This window comes from Carlito syrichta, unplaced genomic scaffold (assembly GCF_000164805.1).
Source record: "Carlito syrichta isolate Samal-C Ts95f unplaced genomic scaffold, Tarsius_syrichta-2.0.1 Scaffold301018, whole genome shotgun sequence".
Classification (NCBI taxonomy): Eukaryota; Metazoa; Chordata; class Mammalia; order Primates; family Tarsiidae; genus Carlito; species Carlito syrichta.
The window spans coordinates 337263-351994 of record NW_007245114.1 but is presented as its reverse complement, the minus strand read 5'-3'; the positions used below and the strand labels follow the sequence as shown (position 1 = coordinate 351994).

Genomic DNA, 14732 nt, shown 5'->3' with positions numbered 1-14732 from the left:
GGCTACTTGGAAGGTTGGGGCAGAAGGATCGCCTGAGACCAGCAGGTTGATGATGGGGTGGCTGTGAGCATGCCACTGCACTCCAGCCTGGGCGATGGAGTGAGACTCTGACTCAAAAAAAAAAAAAAAAGAAAAAGAAAGAAGGAGGAGTGCTAAGAAGGAATGAAGACATACCTCTGACATACTGTCAGTCTTTCCCACTAGAACGAAGGCTTCATTTGGCCAAAGACCTTGTCTGTTTTGTTCATTATTGTATCACTGGTACTTAGAACAGTGCCTGGGACATAACAGGTGCTCAGTAAATATTTGTTAAATGAAGATATACCTCTTTAGAGAAGGACTGGGCATCAGAGGTGTAAACTACTTTAGATAAGGTCTTCTGGGAAGACCGTCTTACAGAGGTGACACTGTAACAGAGGCCTACAGACAGCCATGCAAAACAGGAGGCAAGAGCTGCCTAGGTAGAGGAAACAGCAGATATAAAGGCCATAAGGCAGGAAAAGACCTGGCACCTTCAAGGAATAGCAGGAAAGCCAATGTGGTTTGAGGTCAGTGAGTGAGGGGCAAATGAACTAAAGTGAAATTGGAGATCAGGTAAGTAGGAGCCAGGGACTCATAGGCCATGAGTTTGGATTTTATTCTGAGTGCACTGTGAGGTCACTGGAGAGATTTGGTGGTAACAAGACAAGACATTATCTGATTTGTGATTCCAAAAGATTAACCTGGCTACAATGTGGAGAATGGACTTCTGACGGCAAGTGAGCACAGACAGACCAGTTAGGAGATGATTTCTAGTTAGGAAGAGTAGATGGCACCTCGGGCAGTGGTACAAAGGGAGAAGTGACTGGTGAAGGACACATTGTGAAGACAGAAAAAGGAGAGGGTGAAGGAAGAGGAACAAGCAGGATGTGCTAGGTTTGTGGCTTGATTAGTTGGGTAAAGGAGGAAGGAAAAGAGGGAGCAGAACCAGTTTCAGCACACAGATCTCATACATGTTTCATTAGATTTATACATAAGCATTTTGGTTTCGGGGAGCTACTGTAAATGTGTAGTTGTTTCTAAGTTTGGTTTTCAATTGTTCATTGCCAGTATATAAAAAAGCACAACTAACTTTTGTGTTTTGACTTTTGTATCCTGTCATCTTGCTAAACTCAGTGATTCTAGGAGTTTTTTTTTTTTTTTTTTTAAGATTCCTTGGGATTTTCTATGTAGGCAATCATGTCACCTATAACAGCAGTCCTCATACTTTTTGGCATCTGGGACAGGTTTTGTGGAAGGCTGTTTTTCCTTAGCGGGGAAAGGGGATGGGGGAGATCTGGGTGGGAGATGCGTAGTCAAACCTCACTGCTAATCACTGCCTCTCCTCCGCCTCAGATCAACAGGCATGAGATTCTCAGAAGGAGCACGCAACCTAGATCCCTCACATGCACAGTTTACAATAGGGTTTGCATTCCTATGAGAATCTAATGCCACCACTGATATGACAGCAGACAGAGCTCTGCTGCCCTTGGCTCACCTTGTTCTACCAGGCCTCGGACTGGTACCAGTCTTGGGCCTGGGGGTTGGAGACCTCGATCTATAAGAAAGGTCGGTTTTGTTTGTTTGTAGGTAGACAGAATTTTGCTCTGTTGCCCAGGCTGAAGTACAGTGGCATGATCACGGCTCACCACAGCCTCAAACCTCCTGGGCTCAGGCGATCCTTTGGCCTTAGCCTCACAAGTAGCTGGGACTATAGACACAGGCTAGCATGCCCCATTCTTTTTTTTTTGGAGGTATGAGCCACTATGCCTAGTCCAAGAATGGTTAGTTTTATTTCTTACTTTCCATTCTATACTCTTCTATTTCTTTTTCTTACTTTACTCCACTTGCTAGGATTTTCAGGAGTGGTTCATGATGTTAAGGGAAGAGCAGTCTTTTATCATAAAGTGTGATGTCTGCTGTACATTTTCTGTAGATGCTCTATAACAGGCTGAAGAAGTTTCTTTCTCAGTTTGTTGACAGTTTTTAAAAAAATTACAAATAGATGTTGAATTTTGTCAAATGCATCAGTTAATATGACCAAGTATTTTTTCTTTCTTAGACAATTAATTAAACTGATTGATTTGCTTAATGTTGAATCAGACTTCCACTGCCAGGATAGACCACACTTGGTCACCAAATTTAGAGAGTTTTAGCCATTATTTATTTAGTCATTCTGGAACCCCAGTGACATGAAAGGTAACCCGTCTGGTGTTGTCGTGCAAGTCACTGAGGCTCTGCTCAACTTTTAAAATCTTGTTTCTTCTATTGTTCAGATTGGATAGTTTCTATTGCTTATTTTCAAGTACACTGACTCTTTCTGACATGTTATTAAGCTCATTTTGTGGTTTATTACTATTTTGATCTTTTTTTTGAGCTGGGGGGTCTCAGTCTGTTGCCCATGCTGGACCTCCTGGGCTCAGGTGATCCTTCTGCCTCAGCATCCCAAGTAGATGGGGCTACAGGCGCATGCCACCATGTTCTGCTAATTTTCTAATTTTTTACAGAGACAAAATGTTGCTATGTTGCCCAGGCTGGTCTCAAACTCTTGGGCTCAAGTGATCTATCCACCTTGGCCTTCCAAAGTACTGAGATTACAGGTGTGAGACACCACACCCAGCCTATTTTGTGGTTTTTAAAACTTCAGTTATTGTATTTTTTCTGTTCTTATATCTTCATTTGGTTTATATAAGTATATATATATTCATATATATTTTTTCATTTTTTTGCTTAGATTTTCTATCTTTCCATTCATTTGACAGAGTTTGCCTTTATTTGGGATCATTTTTTATAATAGTTACTTTAAAATCTTCAGCAGATTATTCAAACATCTGTGTCATCTCAGCACAGCATCGACTGATTACCTTTTCTCATGCGAGATGGAATTTTCCTGGTCCTTCATTTTGGCTAGTATATTCGATATTTCAAATATTAGGTTATAAGACTCGAGGTCTTGTTTAAATCCAGTAGAGAATGTTGATTTTTTTTTTTCTAAAAGCCTTTGGTATGTTAATTGAGAATCAAATGCATGCATGCACAACTTGGGTTATCCTAGTTCATAAATAACTTGATAGGGTTGCTTTCTTGAGCTCCTCCTCTCTCTCTGTTTTCTCCTCTGTGCTCTGGTTCCTTGGGCCTCCCCTTTTCATCCTCTTGTCAGAAAGCTAGGACTTTAGTTACCACGTTCTGACATGAATTTCCAGAACTGTGCCTAAATCTGGCATTTGGCAGCGGGAAGGCAGAGAGAGAAAATAAGCAACGAAAATTGCATCCCATCCCTCTTGGGACTAGAACTCTTATGATCAGAGAAGTTTCCTTGCCCTCGGTTTTAGGTGACTGAAGATCCTGCTGATGCCACTGTCCCTACCACCACCACCACTGTGGGACTGCCAGGGGCGGGGGGTGGGGGTGCTGAGAGAACAGAGAAAAGAAGAAACAACTCCCGGGATTTTCCAACTGTCTGAACGTTTGGAGCCCTCTTCCCACCCAGAGCCACAACTAGAGGTCTTTTCCTGGAGCTTTCTGTTTGTGCCCTTGTGTCTACTGCTAGGTTTTGAGGTGTCTTGAGTCTAAGATATGGGACACTGAAGGAAAAATGGGAAATTCACTGCCAGTTTGGTAATATAGTGAATTCGGTATTCTTCCCCAATTGGTCTGCTATTATTTATGTTTCAGAGTTGCCAAACAACTGCCAAATGCATGCTGTCTGGGTCTTTAGTTGTATTCAGTGATAGAGACATGGTGAGTGTGATCACTCCATCTCATCTGGAACTGGAACCTTGTTTCCTACTTGTAATTATCCATACTAGCAGAAAGAAAGTCAAATAGGGATTAATTCCAAAGTGATCTTGCTAAGGTTCTAAAATTTTTTTGGCAATGTAGCATGCCCAATGCTATGCAAATTCTTTCCAAATAAATTAATAAAGTGGCTACTGTGAAGACCTCTGCCCAGCTTTTTCCTGCTAACATTCCCTTTTAGGACTGATACAAAGCATGAGACAGCAAAACTGTTGGCCTCTTACAAATAAATCTTCCGTGAGAGCACAAATATGGTAGAACTAAGTATGGAAACAGTACATGTTGTCTGCTAGGCAAACTGAGAATTGGTCCTAACTTAAAGCTGATTTTGGATCAATTTTATCTATCTTCCATGAAGAGGGAATTAGCAGAAAAATATCTCAATTCTCATTCTTTGCAGGTTTCACTGGGAACCATATACAAACCTGGAAGCCTTTTCCTATGGTCCTTAGTTATTTACAGATTAAGCTCAAGATTTTTTTATATCTCCAAGGAAGATGGAAGCCTAGGATCAAACTCATCTTGGAAATTAATAAGAACAGAGAAAGCAAGAACTACTTGGTTAAGAATATGGACTATGAGGTTGAGGCAGAGGGACTGCTTGAGCCAAGAAGTTCGAGTCTAGCCTAGGCAACACAGTGAAAGTCAATTTTTAAAAAAATAAACAAACAGCTGGGCTTGGTGGCTCAGCCTACAATCCCAGCACTTTGGGAGGACGAGGCAAGTGGGTTGCCTGAGCCTGCGGGTTTGAGACCAGCCCAGGCAACTTGACAAGACCTCGTCTCTACAATAAATAAATAAATAAATTAGCCAGGCATGGTAGTGAACACCTGTAGTTCTGGCTACTTGGAAGACTGAGGCGGAAGGATCGCCAGAGCCCAGAAATTTAATGCTGGGGTAGCTGTGAGTGTGCCACTGCACTCCAGCTTGGGAGATGGAATGAGACTCCAACTCAAAATAAAATAAAATCAACAAATAAATAAATAAAAAGAATATGGGCTCTGGAACCAGAATGTCTAAATTCAAATCCTGGTTCTGCCATTTGCTTGCTATTTGACGTTGGACAAGTTTACTTCCCTTCTCTATACATTAGTTTCCTATTTCAAAGGGTGGCTGTGAGATTTAAGCAAGTTAGTTCACATGAAAGTGTTTAGAATTCTGGCTAACACATTCCATTTTAGGACTGATGCAAAGCATCAGTAGTAGTTGACACATACTAAATGCTCCATAGATATTAACTGTTTCCTCCTTCTTCTCTATCCAGGCAAGTCTGACCTATAGTGCTACTTCCTGACCCTTCTGTTCCTACAACTGTTCCATGCCTGACAACACAGGTCATGCTCTTTGTATTTAAAAAAAATGTGAATTACAGTACATATATAGAAAGTACATAAAATTTACATGCACAGCTAATGAGTTACTATAAAATAGACACCCATGTAACCCTGCTCACGTCACTAAAAACAACATAGCAACACTCTAGAAGCTGTCCAGTGAAGAAATGTCCCATGTCTTGAACTCAAGGGACGGGTCCATCCTTTAACATACCCCCTTGAACACCACCATCCCAGCTGTTATAGAATTCAATCCTCTGCTTTTCTTTATTATTTTAATACTGAATCATACATCTAAGCAAATATGGTTTTATTCCATTTGCTTTTGAACTTTATAAAAGGAAAAAAAACAGTATACACTGTTTTTGCTGACTTCTTTCACCCAAGAATATGTCTTTAAGCTTCATCCATGCTGTTGCATCTATCTGTGGCCCGCTCATTTTTATTGTTTCACATGAATATAACACAGCTTGCATATTCTTTCTACTGTTTTTAGGTATTTGGATTATTTTTGATTTCTGACAATTATGAACAAGGCTTTTATGAACATTCTTATATATGTGTCTAACACATATGTCCTGGTATATATCAGTATCCATTTTTGAAGGGTATACCTAGAGGAGAAATTGTCAGGTCATGGAGTATGTGTGTATTCAAATTTAAATAGATATTGCCTTGGTTTTTTTCCAAAGTGATTGTACCAATTTACCCTCCAACCAGTAGAGATTCAGAGTTTCTACTACATCACACCCTTATCAACCCTGGGATTGTCAAGCTTTTCAAATTTTGCTGTTTGGTAGCTATCTCACTGTGATTTTAATTTGCATTTCTCTGAATACTAACACAATCAAACATATTTTCATAGGTTTATTGGCCATTTGGATTTCCCCTTTTGTGAAATTTCTGTTCAAGCCTTATGCTCATTTCCATACTAAGTTGTTTCTTTATTCCCATTACTTTCTTTAGTTATTTTTCCTGGAAATAAGACCTTTGTTTTTTGTGTGTCATAACTATCTTTTTTCACTCTGGATTGCCTTTTCCCTCTCTTAATGGAATCTTTTGATTAATAGTTCTTAACTTTAATGTAATCAAACAGATCAACCTTTCCTATATGAATAGACACAATTTTGGGGTCTATTTCCAAACTCTTTTTATCTGTCCACCCAACCCCAAAGTGACTCCTCCTACCTCAGCATTTTGGTGGAAGACAACTCAAGCTTACAAGGTATGAGACAGCAACATGCTAAGGGACACAGTATGGCTCTAGAGTCAGACAGAGATGATAGGCTCCAAATGAGTTACTTAAAATCTTTGAGCATTAGCTTCTTTATCTATAACTAAAGACATTGAGGCTACTGTAAGGGATAACCAAGAGGTGTATAAAGTCCTCAGCACAGAGTTGGCACATAGTAGACTCACAGTAATAGTGGTAGCTGTGACCATAGTCTCTAAACATCTTTCCTTTTGTCTACTCCACCACAACTGCCTGAACCTCATGGCTGTTTTATGAAATATCAATCTATCGACCTATTGTATTTAAGGAGCAAAATGGATTAGCTGTCCTCAATAGGCGAGCAAAGTCTCCCTGATATTCAAAGGTAGCACTCACAGTACGAGGTCCACCTGACTTCACCTAAAAACATAGGACTAATGCACAGAGATGCTCTTCCTCAAAGTAAAGTCACTCTGGGTCTCCCATAGGGACCCAATGGCAGCAAGTTGAAGGGTCAAAGTCATCTCTCTTTCCAGTCACTGCCAACAGCTACAGTGGTATGGAACAGGTGAACTGCCTCAGATATGGAGAGCCAAGTTCCACTGGGCCTGGGTGAATCTGAGTCAAAGGGGAAGGTGTGCTAGTTTGTGTGTCCTGCATTGTAAACACAAGGAGAGGGGGTGGTGTGTCTGCCTACATGCATTCTGACATGAGTGCACAGTATATAGAGCACTCCTTGCTTGGAAGAGGTCTGTATATGAGCATAGGGGGCACGTACATGCAGCAGAGTATACGTTCAGGAAATTGGGGTGCTATCATCAGCCTGGCATTCTTTTGGAGAGCCCTGATGATTATCTATTCCAGCATTCCCCTTGAGGTCTCTCAGTGCCCTCTGCCCTACTCGTTGAGATAGGATATGTGCACAAAAAACAGATATCTTTTTCTATGAACCTTGCCAACTCCGAATAAGGAAGCAGCAGTAGACACAACTCCTCAGTGCACACTTTGAAAGTCAACTGGAAAGGCTTCTAGATGTTATATTCCTAGATCACCAATTTCTGGAAGTTTTCTTGAGACTTTCCCACAATTCTGAAATAGTCCATTGCCCTCCCCACCCCCCCTCACAAACCCCTACCTGATTAGGTCCCACTAAAAGTGTGCCAGTATTGAAGGCTGAAAAGATAGAGGGGGAAGAGTTGGTACCTGAGCCTAGTGTTTGTCCAGCGGAGTCAAAGGAAAGAACCACTGAATCTGTAACACAAGAGGACAAGTTCATTTCTTTCTCCTTTGCATAGTAAAATCACAAGCTCCCACTGGCTCTGCCCAAACCTCCCCCAGGGGAGAGTTGACTGGAAGGGAACTCAGCTACACAGACAACCTCCATAGCTCTTTACCCCTTCCCACATCCACTGGTCCAGGAAGCCCTGCTGAGCCCAGCACCCCTTGCCTCCTGCCACTGGGAGAGATGTCTCAGGGCAGGGACGGGTCCAAATTCTTCAGAGGCATTACCTACAAATTAGCAGACAAATTTACTCCTTTTTCCTTCTTCTAGCGAAAATAAAATGAAACAAAGCGGGATTGGTAGTAGTGGGAATTTGCCTGGGGAAGGGGGGCCCCACCTCATCAACAATCTTAACTGCATAACGAACATTTGTACACATAACCCAGAATTGGACCCCACATCTTTAAAATAAAAAAATTAAAAGTTAAAAAAATTAAAACCAAGCAAAATGAAACTTCCCTTCTGTATCTAGTTAAAGGCACTAACATTTCCCCCTTGACCTCTCTCTTTCTTCTACTCACATACTCAATTGTTTATTATTTTTTTCCCAGAAAAGACTTAAAGTAGCCTATAGGAATTTACAGTATACACTAGAATTTTAAAAATGAAGAAATCAAAGAAAGGAAAAATATTATATAGTAGAGGAAATGTTAGTGCACAAAATGCATGCCATGAGGACCTACAAAGAAACTGCGGGTAGAATCGAGGAGGGCCTGAACTTCCAAACAGCCAAAGAAAAAAGGACATGAACAGTTACAAGTACCCACAATGTATTCATTCTTTCATTCATTCAAATGTTCAGTAAATATTTATTGATCATCTACTGTGACTATGAAAGACAGCAGCAAACAGAAAAGGTATGGTCTCTACCTTTACAGATCTCTCCACTATCAGCGTAGGAAAGAAAAATGTTACCAAAGAACAATTTAACTGAAAACTGACAAAAAGAAAAAAGAAAAAAAGAGAGTTCTAGGAAAGCCTACATGAGGAAACAGACTGACTACGGAAGTAGAATGGGTGATGGACAGGGAAGGCTGCCCTGAAGGAGTGGTGTTTGAACTCACAGCTGAATGATAAGAGAGCCATCAAACCCAACAAGAATGGAATGGGGCATTCCAGGAAGAGAGAAGGCCACATGTGGAGACCTGAAGCAAGACAGAGTCAAGTGCTTTAGAGCAACTAAAAGACCAAAACATGGAAGTAAATATTGTACAATGGCCAGAGAGAACTCTCTCTTGTGGACCTTAAAAAAGAAGATGCTGTAAGATGTTGAAGATTGCATATTTTACAAAATTTCTGTAATAAGTAGTTGTAAATCTTGCTTGGCTGCTTCTTATAATATGAGCCCGTGCCAAATGATGGCATAAATCCAATGCACAGTCTAATAAAAACAATTATAAGGGACACCAAGATGATGTAAGTCCCAAGATAACTCAAGAGACTCAGACTCAAAAGGGATCAGATTCAAAAGGCTCATTTGCTACAAAGAGTGCCAACTGGATGTGCGTAGGACCAGTGTCTACAACCACACCCCACCCCACCCCAGCATTATCCTTCAGATCTCAGTTTGTATGGCATTTTCTCTCACTGCACATGGAAATTCAACACAGGAGTCATCATGACTGTAAATAACAGCTGGTCCCACTGCTGGACTGTAAGCTCCACAAAAGTAGTCACCAGATCTGCCTTATTCACCACTGCATTGCCAGCATAACACCTGGTACTCAGTAACTATTTGCTATATAACAATGCACAGGGAAATGAATCTAGGCAATCCTCCATAAATATATATTTTTTCTCTCATAAACATATGTTTACTAAGAACTGGGTAGCAGAAAAGCTGAAGGATGTAGTTTCCAAGGCAGATAGTCTGTGCTGCCAGTAAACGGCAGATCCATATGCTTTGAAATCTACCAAGAAAATAGTAAGGGTGCCACTTTTTTACAAAAATGTAGTATCACAATTAGGACACCTGGTTAAACAGATGAATGACCATCCTATCTCACACAATCAACGTCTAGCTCTTATAAATTCTAGTTCTTCATCAACATTTCTCACATCTGTCTCCTCTCAACGAGGAGAAGCTTGCCTTCCCCAAATCCCTCTTTCATAAAGAGTTTTCCTGAACTATAATTTACATATCACAAAATTCACTCAATTTACAGATACATTTCAATAACTTTTAGAAAATTTACAGAACCTGCAACCATCAACGTAATCCAATTTTAGAACATTCCCATAACCCCAAAAGATCTCTTATGCTCATTCAGTCACTTCCACCTCCAGTCCCAGGCCACCACCAAGTTACCTTCTGTCTCTATAGACATCTGCCTATCATCTTTTGCTGGGACTGTTCTGATAGCCCCCCTACCACCACCACAACCCTGCCTCCAACTTAGCCCGTTTCCATCCATTCTTTCCACTGGTTTCTTCAAAAAATATACCAGACTGTGTTTCTGCTCTTGATTAAAACCCTTCAGTAGCTTCCAAGGCCTGCAAGATAAAGTCCAAGCTCTGACATTCAAGTTCTTCACCGTTTTGCCTCATTTACCACCTCTAGTATATTTCTTGTTCAGGTGTGCCAAAGCTACTATTCTTCCCCCGAAGAGATATGTGCCTCCTGCTTTTCCCTTAAGACCAGTTCCATCATCCCCTCTTCTTGATGTCTTCACTCATCAATTGTGCTCACTCCTCTTTATGCCATCATTGTACCTCTAGTACGGCATTTATTATACTGCATCTTAATCTTTGTTTACTTTCCTTTTTCTCTCATTAAATGAAAGTCCCCTGAGGACAAAGACTGTCTATTCATTTTGAGGCTTTGATGCCTAGCTCAGTTACTGACACATAGAAAGTGGGCAATATATTTATTAAACTAAGAAATAACTAGTAAATATCCTTGATTTCTTTCAAAGGTGATGTTATCTGAATGATATTTCACAAGTTGGGGAAGAAAATCCATTCTGGGTGTTGACTCTCATTCAGTACAAGTCAGTCCTGAACTGTATTTGTCCTGTGACAGGGTTCAAGCCTTGCCTCATCATTGGAAGACAAACAAGCTTATACCAAGAGTCTCAGCACAGGAGGACTAAGAAAAAGCATTCTGAGAGCTTTCTTGGTGAGAGATCACACTCCCCTGAAGAGGATGGAGAATGGAATTCTGAGGAGTTGACTGCCCCAGTGAGCAACAATTTAAAAAAGAATCTCAAATTTTTATTGCAGTGACAAGTATTTTTTCAATAGCAATTCGCCTTCTTTGTGCTCACAAGCAGTTCTAATATAATCTCTGTTAAACTTTTCAATCAAAATGTAAACAAAACAGGCTTAAGTTAACTAAAAGACTAAAACTTAACCAAGACTAAAAAAAGACTAAATGTTAACAGTGGTTGTCTCCGGGTGGTAGAATTATAGATAATGCTTATTCTCTGTATTTTTGCAAATTTATACAGTAAACATGCATGACTTGTATCATGAGGAAAAAAATGTTAAAAAAAAATCTTTCTAATTCGGCTCAGTATTTTAACCTCTACTGCTCTGGTTCCAATGCCAAAGGATGGAAAGTTCTTAATTGTCTTTATTTTTCACCATACATGCTGAAAAGCTGTTAGGCTTTTCTCTTTAGTTGCTAAGGTCATCCTTATATTTCAGGATGTTTAAATATACCTGAACTATATCAGTCTCTTCATGGACTGGGCTTTTTTTCTCCCTTCTTTTCTCCTTCCCTCCTTCCCACACATATTATCAAGTGGCTATTATGTACCAGGCCTTGTGCCAGATACTAGAGATAGGGAGCCAAGTAAGAGATAGTCTCTGCTTTCAAGTCAAGGAAAATGAACCAGTTAATAGACACTTGAGATAAATATAAAGTGTGATAGGGGTATGCAAGCATAAGTTTCAAACAGGTAATGGTCTATTAGAAAGAAATAGACTGTTTTCTTGGTCTTTACAAATATTATGTACCATGGTAGTGGAATGTTCCTAAGAGCACACATCTTTGAACTTCAGAAGATGTAAGTGAGAGGGTGGGAGGAAGTTAATGACATATTCATGTTTTGTGTAATTTTGTATAAATTTTGCTTTGAGCAATGAAGTTTTGATGAATTTTGTTTTGATGAAATTTGCTTTGATTTCAGAAACAGTGTGGCCATTTGTTATTTGTGGTTTATTCTAAAGGATGTAAGATTATTTTAGTTATAAACCACTTTGACAGCTAACGGGAAAACTTAGTATCCAACAAATTTAGAAGTTTGTTTTGCAAGAAACAGAGCAAGAATATCCAGACTTCTCCCTCTCAGGCTAACAAATATGTCATTTGCACTCTAATCATCCCAGGCTTCAACTGTTCCTGGTTCCCTGGCCAGAGGCAGCCATGTGGCATGCCATACAAGTGACCAAACAGAATTCCAGACCAAGGTACAACAGAGCCTTGCTGCACGTGACTTTGTTCATTGAGGAAACCTAGAATTTACTGGAAATGTTTTATTATGGTCAGATGTTTCCTGTGTCTGGTTTCTGAAGTGGAACAAAAGGAACATAAAGGGAGTATAAAGACTGGGTCTCAGTCTTCTAGCAATGGGAGGAGTTTCCAAAGCACAAATTATGCAGTGAATGAGCTGCATTTTGGAGTATACCTGTCATGGCACACATGTGACACTTATTTTCTGCAATCCATCATGTGTAAGCCCCAGAGATGTAAGAATGAATTTTTAAAAAATTGTTCCCTCAAGTACCTCACAACCTAACAGGTAAAATAAAGACACATAGAAAGCTAAGCATGATACATGGAGGTGGAAAAAAAGAGGAACAAGGGAGATTTTATGGTTTATTCATTTAACAGATATTTACTGAGAAAAGACTGCACATACCAGGCTTAGGGATACAATGGTGAGTAAGAACAAGAATGTTCCTATTCTCAAGGAATTTATATTTTAGTCAGGGAAATAGAAAAACAAGTAAACAAATAAAATGAAAAAAATTATTTCTGATGCTGAAAAGTGAGATAAGGACTATTTAATCATGTAATGGAGACCAGGGTAGAAGTACAGGTAATATTAGGGCGTTTAGGGAAAGTTTCTCTGAGGAGGTGACGTAGGGCTGAGACCTGGAGATAGGAGCCAGCTCAGAAGAGATAAGGGTAAAACAATTTCAAGTGGAAGGAAAAGCAGGTGAACAACCCTGCAACATCTAAGGCAGAGGTCAGAAGGTCAGTGTTGCTGGAGCACAAAATCACAGAAGGCAGGAGGGTGGGAAAATGAGGTCAGAGAGGAAGACGGGGCTGATCTGCAGGAAGTTGCACTGGCAACAGAAAATGGATGTGTTCTATTTCATTAGCTACGAGAAGCCCTACTTAAAACCACGGGAGGAACAGGATCTGATTTATATTTCTTACATATAAACTTTGGCTGCAATGTGGGAACTAAATTGATTATTCTGGCAACAGAATAAAATAGTAGACATGGGGAGAGACTAAAGGCAGGGAGATGGATAGGAGGAGAATGCAGCACTCCAGATGAGAAGTGCTGGCGGCCTGAACAAGGTCAGCAGCAATGGGAACAGACAAAAAAGGGTGAAGGCTAAGCGTGTGTAAAAGGAAATACTTAGGACCTCGTGACAGATGGGATATTAGTGGGAGACAGGGAAGAGGAAGAATTGAAGGATTATATCCAGTTTGGGTTTGGGCACATGGATGTTGACTGTCACCTGATTGAGAGTGGGCTGCATCTAAACCTCACAACCCTGCTCTCCTCTGGCCCCTGACAACTGGGTCATGGATGGTTACCTGTCACCAGGGGAGGCGATCCACAGATGGACCATCCATCTAGGAGGCACATAGGGCCTATCTTCTGGAGATTTAAATTGGGAATTATAGAGAGTTGGGAACCTGGTAGGATACACAAGCAGACAAAGAGGAGCAGACCTGGATGCTATGGGCTGGGCTGGATGCTGGGCTCTAGGGCCCACATTAGTGGTAGAGCATGAGAGCAAAGTCACAACCCTGCTGTTGAGGGCAACAAGACAACTTAAAGAGCTGCCTTAGATTCAGAATGTTCTCCCACTTCCAGTCTTTGTGGCAACCAGTTGTACCAGGGATCATCTTCCCACAAGGCCTTGGGGTTAAACTTTTCCTCAGCTCCCACAGGTCTGGCCTATAGCTGAGACTCTTCTTTTTGTGTCTCTTGCTATCTTGGAGCTGCCTACAGGCTGAGTGGGCTCACGGTCTCACCTTCCATGACTCAGGCTTTCATACCATACCTGATAGCTGAGTGTAAGAGGTGGACCTGCCACCAAGCTAGATCTGTGCCCAGCAGAACTCACCCACAGGGCCTGAATCTCAGAAGCAGAGGTCCCATTTGCCTGTGGGTCAAGGCTGTGTTCTTCAATCTAGCTTTATGAAGGAGACTTCAACTTTGGGGGATTATCAGTCTATGAGCAGAACTAATACTTCAATGGTTATGCGACTACCTGTTTCTTGTTCTAGACTCTCCATTGCTTAGCTCCTGGAGGGATCTAACACCTACTCTTAATCCCTTAATTTCTTCCCTCCCAACCTCAGTCCCAAACAAACAAACAAAACCTGACTAAATGAGATTCCTGAAGATACACGGAGAAAAAAAGTTTGAGGAGATAAAATAAAATATCACAATAAATTTAGAAGGATGTGGTAATATGGAAGAGAAAACAATGAAATAATCAGAGATAGGACTAGCAGGACAGAGGAAGCCAGAGGTGGTAAGAACTAACTAAAAGGAGTGTTAAAGTTTAGCAAAGTGGTGGAAGAAGCTGATGATTAAAAATATACCACAGGATTAGTCACTGGAAGGCCATTTGTAACTTTAGTGGGAACGATTTCTGTACAATGATCTGACTGCAAGGACTTAGCTGTGAATGAGTAAGTGGAGCCTGCTGATGTAGACTTATCTCAAGAAGATTCTCCTTAAATTTATTTCATTAATTTAGCATACCAAACATATACAGAGTCCTCACAATGCTCGAGAGACAGCATGAAAAGATGAGGCGTGGTACTTGACATCAAAGAGACCATGAGGTATCAGACAGATACAAATAACTATAAAATAAGCCTCTAGAG

At 40.7% G+C, this 14732-nt stretch overlaps 1 protein-coding gene across 3 annotated transcripts in view; it reads right to left on the bottom strand.

The window, feature by feature from the left end:
* LOC103257017 (CMP-N-acetylneuraminate-beta-1,4-galactoside alpha-2,3-sialyltransferase-like) overlaps nucleotides 1-14732 on the bottom strand; it is a 147197-nt gene that overhangs the window by 70099 nt on the left and 62366 nt on the right. For 2 of the 3 annotated variants that reach the window (XM_021710743.1, XM_008054746.1), the window contains exon 2: nucleotides 7567-7614. The exons of the other annotated variant lie outside the window; for it this stretch is intronic. In XM_021710743.1, the coding sequence (XP_021566418.1) occupies nucleotides 7567-7614 (48 nt within the window). The remainder of the gene's footprint in view (nucleotides 1-7566; nucleotides 7615-14732) is intronic. 3 annotated transcript variants of the gene reach the window in all.